We start from the raw sequence: 12,945 nt of genomic DNA, 5'->3' as shown, positions 1-12,945 counted from the left end.
ACAAAGACTGTGAATGGCTATCCAACTACAGAAGCAGTTTCTCCTCCCTTGGTCTTCACACCTCAACTGCTAGAAGAGGGCCTCATCCTCCTTGATTGAACTGACCTCGTTATCTCTAGACTGCTTCTTGCCTGCATATTTATACCTGCCTCTGGAAATTTCCACTACATGTGTCTGATGAAGTGGGCATTCACCCACGAAAGCTTATGCTCCAATACATCTGTTAGTCTATAAGGTGCCACAGGACTCTTCGTCACTTTTTACAGATCCAGACTGTCAGGGTTCCTTCCCCACTCTGAACTTTAGGGTACGGAAGTGGGGACCCGCATTAAAGCCCCCTAAGCTTATTTCTACCAGCTTAGGTTAAAACCTGGTACGCTGCCACCACCAAGTGATTTAACAAGAAACAGGGAAAGGACCACTTGGAGTTCCTCTTCCCCCAAGCCCTTATACCCCCTTTTCTGGGGAGGCTTGGGAATAATATCCTAACCAATTGGTACAAAGTGATCAAAGACCCAAACCCCTGGGTCTTTGGACAATGGAAAAATCAGTCAGGTTCTTAAAAGAAGGATTTTATTAAAAAGAAAAGGTAAAAATCATCTCTGTAAAATCAGGATGGAAAATAACTTTACAGGGTAATCAGATTCGAAGAGCCAGAGGAACCCCCTCTAGCCTTAGTTTCAAAGTTACAGCAAAACAGGGATAAACCTCCCTCTAGCAAAGGAACATTTACAAGTTGAGAAAAACAAAGATAAACTAACATGCCTTGCCTGGCTGTTACTTACAAGTTTGAAATATGAGAGACTTGTTCAGAGAGATTTGGAGAGCATGGATTGATGTCCGGTCCCTCTTTGTCCCAAGAGCGAACACCCACCAAAACAAAGAGCACAAACAAAAGCCTCCCCCCAAGATTTGAAAGTATCTTGTCCCCTTATTGGTCCTTTGGGTCAGGTGTCAGCCAGGTTACCTGAGCTTCTTAACCCTTTACAGGTAAAAGGATTTTGGTGCCTCTAGCCAGGGGGAATTTTATACTATTGTACACAGGAGGGTTGTTACCCTTCTCTTTATAGTTATGACACAGACTAACACGGCTACCCCTCTGATACTTGAAACTACAGTTAATAGTTCTGCAATTTCACCATCTGGTGAATACCATAAGAAATACAAATAAATTTGCAGTCTAAATTCTGCAAACTAAGCAGGATTAGAATCAAGCAGCCTCTCGTCCTAACAGATGTTACAGGCTGCTCACAGTTCTCAATACACAGGCTGGATTCCCTTTCAGCCTGGGCCCCATCTCCCCAGTTCAAAGTCTTTGTCCTCCAGACGATCTTCCAGCTGATGAGATGGGGGAGGGGAGAGACCTCTTTGACACTTTCATCCAGCCAGGATCTTTCTAGCAGCTGTGACCTGGGGTCAGGCAGCCCCCATAGGTACTTGCTCTCTCTGAGGAGCCTCTGGGAGAGGGGATTGTTCTTGATGGGCCTGCAACGCCTGTCTGGCCGGTGATGGTTGTTCAGGTCAGCTGTGGGCCTCTCCCCACCTCACAAGGTATTTCAGTAACACAGAGCAATACAATGCGAGTACACGCACTTCAACAGGATGCTAATGTTCAACAGATCGAGGCTTTTTAAATGATGCCTCACAAGGCCCTCACATCACAACAGTGAATATGGGGTTCCAGGTGCTCCTGCGGGGTACAGAGTGTCACGGAGGGAGGCTTGAGGGGTGGGGCAGGTCCATAGATGACTGGGCAGAGCCACTGACAGCGCCGTGTGTGTTACAGAGAGCTGGGAGCATGCGGTAAGTATGGCCCCGCCCCCACCCAGCCACAGCCCCACCCACTGCTCCCTGCCCCGCCCCACGGGCTGCACCCCATAGCCATAGCCCCGCCCATTGCTCCCCAACCCACCCACTTCTCCCCAACCCTACCTAGTCACAGCCCCACCCACTGCATCCCCCCACCCTGACCCCACACTGCTCCCTGCCCCGCCCCACCCTATGCACCCTGCCCCCACCTAGCCACAGCTCCACCCACTGAACCCGTCATGCAACCTCTCACCCCGACCCACTGCATCCCCCAGCCATTGCTCTGCCCCCTTCCCCTGCCCCAGGGCAGCACCCACCTGCCCCCATCCCACTCCCCAGGGCCCCAGTGCGGCGGAGGAGTCCGAGGAGGGTGACATGTACGAGGTGCCCCCCTGTGAGAGCCAAGCCTGGAAGGTGGCTCCAGCCAAGAGGCAGGAGGACACGGACGGCACCTACCTAGGTAACGGGGGGCAGGAGAATGGGAGGCTGGCAATGGGGGAGGGGAGTGGGGAGGGGCAGAGTTGGGGGGGTTGGAAGGTTGGGGGCAGTGAGGCCCCCAGGGCCCATCTCACCCTGTCCCTGCCTCCAGATCATGCCACTGCCCGGCGCTGCTCGGAGCCCTTTGCCCTCCTGCCGGCCAAGGTGAGTGAGCCGCCCGCAGCCCACACCGTGCCCCCTGCATCCCCAATCCCCCTCCCCCAACACCGAGCCCCCTGCACCCCTAATCCTGCACCCCACACCAAGCCCCCTGCACCCCCAATCCCTCTCCCCCAACACCGAGCCCCCTGCACCTCCAATCCCGCGCCCCCAACACCGATTCCCCTTCACCCACAATCCCACACCCAGCCCCCTGCACCCCCAATCCCGCACCCCACACAGAGACCCCTGCACCCCAATCCCCCTCCCCCAGCACCGAGCCCCCTGCACCCCAATCCTGCACCCCACACTGAGTCCCCTGCACCCCGAATCCCCCTCCCCCACTCCACATTGAGCCCCCGGCACCCCCCACCGAGCCTCCTGCACCCCCAATCCCCCTCCCCAACACCAATCCCCCTGCACCCCCAATCCCACACCCAACACCGAGCCCCCTGCACCTCCAATTCCCCTCCCCCAACACCGTGCCCTTTGCAACCCCAATCCCGCCCCCACACTGTGCCCCATGCACCCCGAATCCCTCTCCCCCAGCACCCACCCTCAGTGGACGTGACGACATGGCACCGTGTGGCCAGCTACATTCCAGGAGAGCCCAGAGAGCCCCCATAGCCCACCATTTCCCCACGCAGCTGGTCTCCGAAGCTGGGGACTTAGGGGTTGGGCCCAGGAGTTACTCAGGGGGTGGGGTGGGGGTTGGAGACCATGGGGAGCCTGGCTGGTAACCAGCCCGTTGTAACCCACAGTTCCTGTCAAAGCTCAGCCTGGTGCCTGGCACAGACGCTGGCAATGGAGAGGAGATGCCCCAGGGCCTGGCCTGCGGGAAAGGTGAGGGGCTGGGGGGGCGGGGGGGTTGCTTTGTGGAGTGACCCCCTTCCCCACAGACACCGAGTCCCCCCAGCCTGGGAGCTTGGAAGAGCCGCTTGGAGCCTCCCCTGGGCCCATGCAGGCTGGCTTTGGCCACAGGGCTGGGGCGGCCTGGCTCCCTCTCCACTTTTGGGGTCCCCGCTTGCCCCCGCCCCGTGGGGGAGGGGATCTCCTTGCCCAGGGCAGTGATTGCCGTGGTGATGGGTGGGCTTGCCGATGGTTGCAGTTACCGTGGTGACTGGGCGGGCGGAGGTGCTAGGGTAGCTGTGTTGGGCCCATGGGGGATATGGGAGGGCAGCGTCCTGGGGGCTGAGTCTCTGGGGCTGGGCCCTGCTGCGGTCCCTGGGGCCCCTTGGGCTCCCCACATGCCCGGCTTGGCCATGCGGCCTCTCGCCCCGGCTGGCCCCTGGCACCCGGAGCTGAACCGCTTCCTTCCCTTACAGGTCAGGACAGAACCCGGGCGAAGCTCCCCCCAGCTCCCGGCAGTCGCCGGGTCTCCCTGCCCATCCCCGTTCCGAGGCCCCCGCCAACGCCTGCCGGCCCCGCTGCACCCCGGGGTATGTGGGGTGTCCTACCCTCCTGGGGGCTGGGCACTGCAGGGGCGGGAGGGGTTGGGAGGTGGGGGGAGTTTCTGGGGGAGGACTGGAGCAGCTGGGGGGGCTTGTCCCTGGGGACTGGCGGAGGGTTCCTCACAGCCCCCTGGGGCCTTTCCTGGGGTCCTTTCCCAAATGGGGTCCTTCTGTTCTCCTCAGTCCTGCTCGGGCTCCGGATGATTCTGCCCACTCCATAGCCCCATTCCAGTTCCCCATCCAATCTCTGCCCCCAGCCTGTCCCCATCCCCCACAATCTGTGCCCCCCCCAGCCTGTCCCCATCCCCCCCCAATCTCTGCCCCCGGCCTGTCTCCCTCCCCCCCAATCCCTGCCCCCAGCCTGTCCCCCCTCCAATCTCTGCTCCCCCCAGCCTGTCCCCCTCCCCCCCAATCTCTATCCCCCCCCAGGCCTGTCCCCATGGGCGTGCCCCAACCTGGGGGGTGTGAGGTAGCAGGTGGGGGAGGTGCAGGTCCAGTCACATGGATTCGTGTCTCAGGCCCCCCCCCGGACTCCAGTGGTGACCCCCCTCCTTTCAGTGGGGATGGGGAGGGGGCTGGCTTGGGAGGGAATTAGCCTCTGCTGCTCACTTCACCTTGTTCCTGCACCCACAGATCCCGGCCCGACCTCGTGGGACGACAAGGTACCAGAGCCTCCCCCCCACATACACCCCCTTCCTGGTAGGTGCTGGGACAGGGACCCCAGGGCGCTCCCTGCCCCCTATACACCCTGTCCCGGAGGGTGGTGGGACGGGGGCTGCAGGGCACTCCCTGCCTTCACCCGCCTAGATGAACCCTCTGGAAGCACGTCCAGCTATGGGGGGCTGCAGAGAGCCTGCCCCCTGTGCACCCTACTGCCCTCTGCTGGGTGGAGTCAGAGCTGCTCCACGTGTATCAGAGCCCCTGTGCTGCTGACAGCTGATGGGGATTCCCTGTGTGTGGGAGCAGGGTCCAGTGTGGCAGGGGTGCAGAGACGGCCGGGGGCTGGGTCATGTATCTACACTCACCTCCCTGATCTCCAGCCAGCTCCGGGCAACACCAACTGACCCACCGCCCCTGCATCCGGCGAGTCAGTTCTGCCTCCTCATGCCACTGATGGGGAAACTGAGGCATGGAGAGAGGCAGGGACGCCACTCAGGGAGTCAGCGGCGGAGCTGGCAATAGAGTCCAGGAGTCCTGGCTCCCAGGCCCCTGCTCTAACCACTAGACCCCCCTCTCCTTCCCTCCCTGGCCCTAGTTTCAGCAACAAGGCCCTACATCCATGGCGGGAGGGGAGAGTGTTCCTGTGGCCCTGCCCATGGCTTGACCCACTGCGGACCATGGGTGTGGGGCACCCGGCGGGTGTCTGGCTGGTTGGGGGCCGGGGCTTTGGGCCCCACCCCCCCAGTGATTCGGGGTGTCTCTTCCCTTCCCAGGAGGGACCCCCAGAGGAGCAGATTTACCTGGTGTGTGAGCCGTCGAGCCCACGTGAGTTCCTGCCTCCTCCCCTGCTCCAGCCCCCTGGGGGCCCAAGACCCTGCTCCGGCTGGGACTCCTGACACCCAGGCATTAAGCCGGGGCCCCCGCCCCACCTGACGCTTGTCTGCTTCCTTCCAGCTCCCTGCAGGATGACTCGCGCCCTGATGCCCCCGCTCGGCCAGGTGCCCCCGCCAAAGCCCCCAAAGCTGTCCAAGTGAGTGCCCCCCGCGCAGGGCCAGCCTGGCCCCCAGCCAAGCCCCGGGGAGCAGGTCAGGGACCCCAAGCGCCTGCCCACCCGTCCGTGAAGAGTCCATTCCAGAGGCGCAGGGATCCGGCTCCCGGCCCTGCCCCGTTCCCCCCCTCCCTCCCTCGGCCCGGGGGATCCAGCTCCCAGCCCTGCCCCATTCCCACCCCGATGCCCCGGACCTGCCCTGTTCCCCTCCCCAGCCCAGGGGATCCGGCTCCCGGCCCTGCCCCGTTCCCACCCAGGGCCGGGGGATCCGTCTCCTGGCCCTCCCCTGTTCCTGCCTGGCCCAGCTGCCCCTGCCTGGTGAAGCAGGTTCCCCCACTTGGGCCCTGGAGCTGCCTGTATCATGGCCCAAATGCGGGCCAAGGTCTGGGTGCAAATTGCGGTGCAGGACCCTGATGCTCCTGGTCTCTCCAACAGGCCGAAGATCGCCCTGCCTGGGGCCCACCAGGTGAGTGCAGGGGCTGGGGGAGGGACCTGGACTGGGGATTGTGGGAGGGAAGGGGGCTGGGGTGTTGTGGAGGTGGAACCTGGGGTGGGGTGAATGGGATGGGGAGGGGCTGGGGGGCCGGGATAGTTCCTCCCCCACTGCATTGAAGGTGCCTTCTGCTCTCTCTTTGCAGAGCCTGGCTGATTCCTCCCCCGAAGGTGAGTGCCCCACAAAACTCTGCTGATGCCCCTCACTCCTGACCCGCAGCCCCTGTTATCCCTCTGGCCCATGGACTCCCTCCCACTCCCAGCTCTGCTGGTGCCCCTCACTCCCGACCCGCAGCCCCTGTTATCACGGCCCTGGGCAGAGGCACCTGTGGTCTCTCCCCATCTGGGTGTGGCCTGTTTGGGGTCCCTCGGTGCTGGGAAGGTGCGAGCGAGCTGAGGGACTGAACGGGAAAGACCCCTGCCAGGCCACTGGAGCTGGTGGAGGGTCAGGGAGTGAGGGTGAGGCTGGGAGCTGGTGGGGGTCAGGCCTGTGATCTCCCTACGTCCTGCCTGAGTGTCGGTGACTATGGTGCCCTCCCGGGGCTGGGCCTGTGGGGGATAAAGGACCTGCTACTGCTGCCAGCTGAGAGAGCTCCCCTCTGGCCCATGGCCCCGCTGGACATCTGCCTTGTCTCCTCTTAACCCCTCGGTGTCCTGCCTCTTTCAGCCTCGAGCAAAGCCCCAGCCTGGCCCAGGGGCAGTGGCTCCCCGGTGGAGGTAAGCGCCTGCCCTGCCCGTGGGCTCGCTGTGCCTGGGGGGCGGGAGGGGTGGCACCTTCCTTCCAGAGTAGCCAGCACAGCCTCTGGGAGGGGCTCGTCCCAGGGGGGGCAGACATAAGGGGGGGGGCAGAGCAGAGGTGTCAGAACTCTCCCTTCCCCACCCTCACCATGGTGGTCCCTGCTTCACCCCCCAGCCCCACCCCACCACACAGGCAGCCAGGTGCATTCTGGGAAGATTCACCTTGAGAGTGCCCAGTGTTGCCATGGGGGAGGATACCAGGCCAGGCCCCTTGGATGGGGGGGAGGGATTCTGACCCCCCCCCCCCCCAGCTGCTCTCACGTCTCTCCTGTGCTCCCCAGGATCCTGGCATGCAGGACCAGGCCTGGTACGCGGGGAGCTGCGACCGGCACCTGGCAGAGAGCATCCTGCAGGGGGTCAATAAGGTACCGGCTGCACCTGCCAGGCGAGGGCGAGAGCAGGGCCTGGCCCTGGGAGCCAGGACTCCTGGGTTCTCTCCCAGCTCGGGGAGGGGAGCGGGGCCGAGTGGTTGGGGGGGGCTGGGAGCCAGGACTCCTGGGTTCTCTCCCAGCTCGGGGAGGGGAGCGGGGTCGAGTGGTTGGGGGGGCTGGGAGCCAGGACTCCTGGGTTCTCTCCCAGCTCGGGGAAGGGAGCGGGGTCGAGTGGTTGGGGGGGGGCTGGGAGCCAGGACTCCTGGGTTCTCTCCCAGCTCTGCTGCTGACGCTGTGACTGTGAGCGGGTCAGTCCCCAGCTGTCCCATGGGGTCGGGGTGGGGGGACAGAGGGGAAAGGCTGGGCCCAGAGCCCGTCCCTGGGGCTGTAGGGACCCTGTCATGGTTCCTCCTGCACCCAGGAGCTGCCCCAGGTCTGTGGCAGGTGGGGCCTGGGCAGGCCTGGCAGCCTCTCCCATGCCAGGCCGGGTGCCCCCCAGTGCTGAGCAGCCCCCCTCTGCCCCAGGACAGCGCGTTCATGGTGCGACAGAGTTCAGGGCAGGGCTGGAACCAGCCATTCACCTTGGCCGTGCTGTACAAGGGCCACGTCTACAACATCCCCATCCGCTACGTGGAGAGCAGCCGCCAGTACGCGCTGGGCAAGGACGGGAAGAGCCGCGAGGAGGTGGGTGCCCGGGAGGGCGGGGGGGGGCATCTCCCCTGGGAGCCCTGGGAATGGGGGGACCCCCGGGAAAGCTGCTGGTCGCCCCTGCTGCTCGCTCAGCCTGGGGGGCCAGGCCAGGGTGCTCCATGGACAGCTGGGAGTGAGTGGGACTCAGCAGGGCACACCCAGCCCTGGGAACGGTGCCCCGGGGAGGGTTGGGCTGGTCCCGCTGCTCCCAGCCGCTCTCTGCTGCCATCTCCCCTTTTCTCCCCCAGCGGTTCGACAGCGTGGCCGGCATCATCCAGCACTACCGTGAGCACCCCCTGGTGCTGATCGAGGGCAGCTCCGCCTCCAGGGCGCACACCTGCCTGCTCTTCCCCGTCAAGCCCTGAGGGCCGGGGACAGGCTGGGGGCCCAGCTGCGGCCACCCCCCAGCTCTGCCGTGTGGGACGCGAGGCTCTCTGCACTGGCCGCTCTGGGGCGGACAGCAGGGGGCGCCAACGCTGCAGGAGTCCCCCGTGCTGGGCCATGCAGCCCCCGCAGGGGACAGGGCTTGGGGGGCTGGGAGCTCCCCCCTTCCTGCTGTGGCGACTCCTGCTTTCCCCTCTGGGGGGGCCCCTGTTGGGGTGGGGCTATCAGAGCCTTTGGGTTGCTCTGGGTCTCACTTGGCCTTTTGCTCACGGTGGGATCTCCAAGCCTGCAGGGCTCGCCCGTGTCAGTAACCGGGGGGATGCGCCTGGGGCCGCCTCCTGGAACCTGTTTGCTGCCATCGGCCCCTCCGGGTCGCGGGCTGGGACCTTTCCAGAGCTTTCCGCTCTGTGCTGGGACTCCCCGGCCTTGGCCTCGCCCCAACAGCTAATCCAGACAAGTGTGGGGGAGGGGGAGACTAGCTGCATCAGGTGCTGGGCTGTGACCCAGGAGGCAGCGGGTTCGATTCCTGCCACTTCCCCTCTCGGTGCCTCAGTTTCCCTTTCCAGCATTGTCTAGTTAGCCCCGCCCACAGACCGCTCCAAGCCCGAGTCGTGGTCTGTGGCTGCGCAGCGCCCAGCACAACAGGGCCCTGAGCTCATTCTCCAGGGGTCCAGGCCGTGCCCAGCACCATGGGCCCCCTTTGGACCTCCAGGCCTTAGCCCCACGATTGAAGGACACAGGCCTGACTGTTGGCCCCTGCCGGCCTGAGACCCCCCAGCCTGCTCTGCCACCCGGTGTCCAGTGGGTTGCAGATGGGGCTATGGCCGGATGCTCCAGGCGGGGCTGAGCGCCGGGGAGCTGGGCCGTGGGCACTGACAGAGGACCCTTGACCCAGCCCTTTGGCTCCTGCGGGGCCAGGTGAGGTCAGAAAGCCCAGGAGAGTTGGGCCCAGGCAGGTTGTGGAAGGGAGACCTGCAGGGAGCGGAGTGGGGGGCTCAGTAGGGGGCAGTCAGGGCTGGCCAGAGGGAGCCCCTCCCCGCCCCCGCTCATTGACCCATCGGGGCCCCAGTCACTAGAGTCTGTGATGAGCTACAAGGGGGTGGGGAGGTTGCAGCAGCCCCTTCGCTGCAGACAATGCACCTGCCCCCCCGAATTCCAGGACTCATGGCCAGCGCGCGCCCTCTCCCCCCCCCATTCCTGGGCTTGTGGCCGGCAGGAGAGGGGCTGGGACCCCAAGGGGGCCGGAGTGGGGCAGCCCCACGCAATGCCCACACAAACCACCAGGGGCCCTCGGCATCCAGGAGCTGGGTGTCCCTGGCCACAGCTCCTTCCCCTGGCCACAGAGAGCCCCCGGGCCCTGCCTCTGGATCCAGCATCTCCCCCTGCCCCAGAGCCCATTCCCTGCCCCCTCATCTTGCCTGGGGGCGTTAGCGGAGGCCCTGTCCCACCCCAGCCCTCATGGTACCCGCCAGGCTTCTCGCTGCTGGGCAAGGCCCCTAGAGCCTGGGGCAGGGAGATGCAGCGAGGCAGGGCCCCCTGGCAGGCGCCGGCCAGCCCTGGGGGAGCCCGGGGGACCCGCTGCCTTGGGGGCCTTCCTCTCACCTTGGGCTGAGCCGGGGACCCTGCAATGACCGGGGGGCAGCAGCGCCCCCAGGTCCTCTCTGCACCCCCCGCCTCCTGCGTCAGCCTCTGGCCCCTGGCAGCACCTGCCCCCTAGCACCACACTGGGGGCAGTGCAGACGGTGTGGGAAAACATCCCCTACTGGCTGCATGTCGGTGGAGTGGAGTCGGTTTGTACACCCTCCCGAGAGGTGGCTGCATGTGGGGGCACTGGCGCATGCCCCCCTCCCCGGCTGGCTGTGCAGCACGTGGAAATCACTTGGCTCGAAGGGGGCAGGCAGGGGCGGGCCCTACAGCCTGAGCAGCCCATCCCCCCGGGGATGAGGGGCAGGGAAACCCGCCAGGCCCCTGACTGGGGGCTGCAGCCGAGCCAAGCACGTGCCATGGGGGCCAGCCGGAGCCTGGCCGGGGCTGAGCGTTGGCGGAGACAAACCGTGCCAGGAGTTCCAGGGCCTTTCCCCTCCAGGACGCGCCCAGGCCAATAGGGTAGGATGAGCACTGAACACACCTAGCCTGCGACTGTTCACACCCCCACAGCGACACTGTCCATACACCCCTGCGATTGTTCACCCCCACAGCAACACTGTCCATGCACCCCTGCGACTGGTCACACCCCCACAGCAACACTGTCCATGCACCCCTGCGACTGGTCACACCCCCACAGCAACACTGTCCATGCACCCCTGCGACTGGTCACACCCCCACAGCAACACTGATCATGCACCCCTGCGACTGTTCTCTCTGTCTCACACACACACACGGACTGTTCACACGTGTGCACACGCAGCCATTGTTCACATGCAGTGCAATTGTTCACATGCACCCCGCACTTTAGCTGTCCCCCAGCTCTCTGTCCCCCCTACCCTATTCACGGGGACTGTCCAGCTGCCAGCCAAAGACCGTGCCCAGACTGTGCTCACACCAGGGCAGTGTGCCCCATGACACCTAGGGCCACTGTCAAGCTGGTGGGGGAGCCCAGGCATTAGTGCCATGTCTCTGCCCTGCCCTGGGGAGCCTCCCTGGGAGCTGGCGCACGGGGCCAAAGTGGGACCTGCTGGGTGGCCAGGCCAGGGACAAGCCACACCCAGGGGTGAAAGTAACTTAAAGGGCTTACTGAGCAGGGGGCGTGACCTCAACTGGAAGAGGCGGGGCCTTTAGATACCTGGGCCCTTTAAATCACCCCCAGAGCCCTGCCGCTGCTACCCTGGGGCTCTGGCAGCAGGGCTCGGGAGGCAATTTAAAGGGCCCAGGGCTATGGCCGCTGCAGGGTGCCCTGGGCCCTTTAAATCGCCAGCCTGGGGAAGCCAGTTCGGTCTGGCACGGTGTACTGGCTCTTGCTGGTACACCGGACCGGCTTACTTTTACCTCTGGCCACAGCCATGGAGGGGCTGGAGGCTGGGAGTGAGATCTATCACCCACTGCTGGGGCCGGGAGCGCGGCACAGAGAGGATTCTGGGATATAACCCGGGCAGTGCCAGAGCAGGGAGCAGAGGAGCCCGGGATATAACCCAGGCAGGGCCAGGGCAGGGAGCAGAGGATTCTGGGATATAACCCAGGCGGTGTCAGGGCAGGCGTGACATTGCACTCCATATGTTTTATGGAAATATACTGAGTGTGAATATAATGTAACTGGAATATGCTTCATGCAAAAGGTCTCTTGTAAGGTATCATTACAAAGTTTATAATCTACTGAGTGTGGTCATCCTATTCGTATGAATGTATAATTCTTGTATCTGAAACTAGAAATATGAAATATAACTCTCTGGTCCTATTGCAAGTGTGGGCCATTAATGGTGGTTTGAAACCTTGATGGCTCCCATTAACTAGGACAATTGACTGTAAATGGCTCTGTTTACCTGCAAGCCTCCACTGCATACCTGAGGGCCAGTCATGAGAAAAATCCCCTAGTTACAACCTGGGCTTGAACTAACAAGGACTGTACCAGGGGAAAGGATTGGGCCTAGACTAGGAAGGAGTCAGGTTTGTGAAAGAAGCTTATTGGGACATCTCTGAGGGTGAGATTTTATTTGTAATCAGGCTCTTAATGTATTAGGCTTAGACTTGCCTGTTTTGTTTTATTTTGCTTGGTAACTTACTTTGTTCTGTCTGTTATTATCTGGAACCACTTAAATCCTACTTTTAATACTTAATAAAATCACTTTTGTTTATTAATTAACCCAGAATAAGTGATTAATATGTGGGGGAGCAAACAGCTGTGCATATCTCTCTATCAGTGTTATAGAAGGCAGACAATTTATGAGTTTACCCTGTATAAGCTTTATACAGAGTAAATCAGATTTAGATCCCATTGGGAGCTGGGTGTCTGGGTGCTGGAGACAGGTGACTTGCTGAGCCGTTTTCACTTAAGTCTTCAGCTTTGGGGGCGTGGTTCAGCCCCCGGGTCTGTTGCAGCAGGCTAGCATGTCTGGCTCAACAAGACAGGGTTCTGGAGTCCCAAGCTGGCAGGGAAAATGGGCGCAGAGTTAAATTCAGCACGCTAGGTGACAGTCCCAAGGGGGTCTTTGTGACTAAACCCATCACAGTCAGGGCAGGGAGCAGAGGATTCTGGGATATAACCCAGGTAGTGCCAGGGTGGGCAGCAGAGGATTCTGGGATATAACCCAGGTAGTGCCAGGGCAGGAGCAGAGGATTCTGGGGGCTCCTTACCGCTGCCCAGTGCGGGGGATGAGAGGAACCGCCATGAATGATGGAATGGAGAAGCTCTGACCACCGTGGGGGGGGGGGGGAGGGAAGTTTGGCCGTTCTCAGCTCCGGCCCGTAGGCACTAACTGGCCCCCTGTTGCCAGCTGCAGCAGCAGAGCAGGGCTGGGTTGGGGAACATTGGCAGAGGGCAGTGTGGGGAGCTGGCCTTGGCGCTGCCCCTGCTCTGTGCCTGGGATTGTCCATCCCTCGCCAGCTTCCCGCAGGAGCGCAGCACTGGATAAGCCTGGGGGGGAGGGTCCCTCAGACCAGAGTCCCCGTTCCC

General features: G+C 62.7%; 1 protein-coding gene across 2 annotated transcripts; it reads left to right on the top strand.

Moving 5' to 3' along the window:
• Positions 1 to 1,818: 1,818 nt before the first annotated feature.
• Positions 1,819 to 12,135, top strand: SH2D6 (SH2 domain containing 6). 2 transcript variants are annotated; one of them, XM_024110515.3, is made up of 13 exons: positions 1,819 to 2,269; positions 2,399 to 2,451; positions 3,207 to 3,288; positions 3,771 to 3,884; positions 4,530 to 4,558; positions 5,330 to 5,381; positions 5,511 to 5,586; positions 6,040 to 6,070; positions 6,243 to 6,267; positions 6,764 to 6,813; positions 7,176 to 7,259; positions 7,791 to 7,949; positions 8,204 to 12,135. In XM_024110515.3, the coding sequence occupies exons 1-13, from the start codon at positions 2,185 to 2,187 to the stop codon at positions 8,318 to 8,320; spliced, it is 957 nt and encodes a 318-aa protein (XP_023966283.3). In that variant the 5' UTR covers positions 1,819 to 2,184; the 3' UTR covers positions 8,321 to 12,135. The 2 variants fall into 2 exon arrangements, with proteins under 2 accessions (XP_023966283.3, XP_065440384.1); XM_065584312.1 differs by having other exon boundaries at positions 4,530 to 4,595.
• The last annotated feature ends 810 nt before the right edge of the window (positions 12,136 to 12,945 follow it).

The sequence above is a fragment of the Chrysemys picta genome, chromosome 2 (assembly GCF_011386835.1).
Source record: "Chrysemys picta bellii isolate R12L10 chromosome 2, ASM1138683v2, whole genome shotgun sequence".
Classification (NCBI taxonomy): Eukaryota; Metazoa; Chordata; order Testudines; family Emydidae; genus Chrysemys; species Chrysemys picta.
Note: the sequence above shows the minus strand (reverse complement) of the source record. Positions and strands in the feature narration are given on the sequence as shown.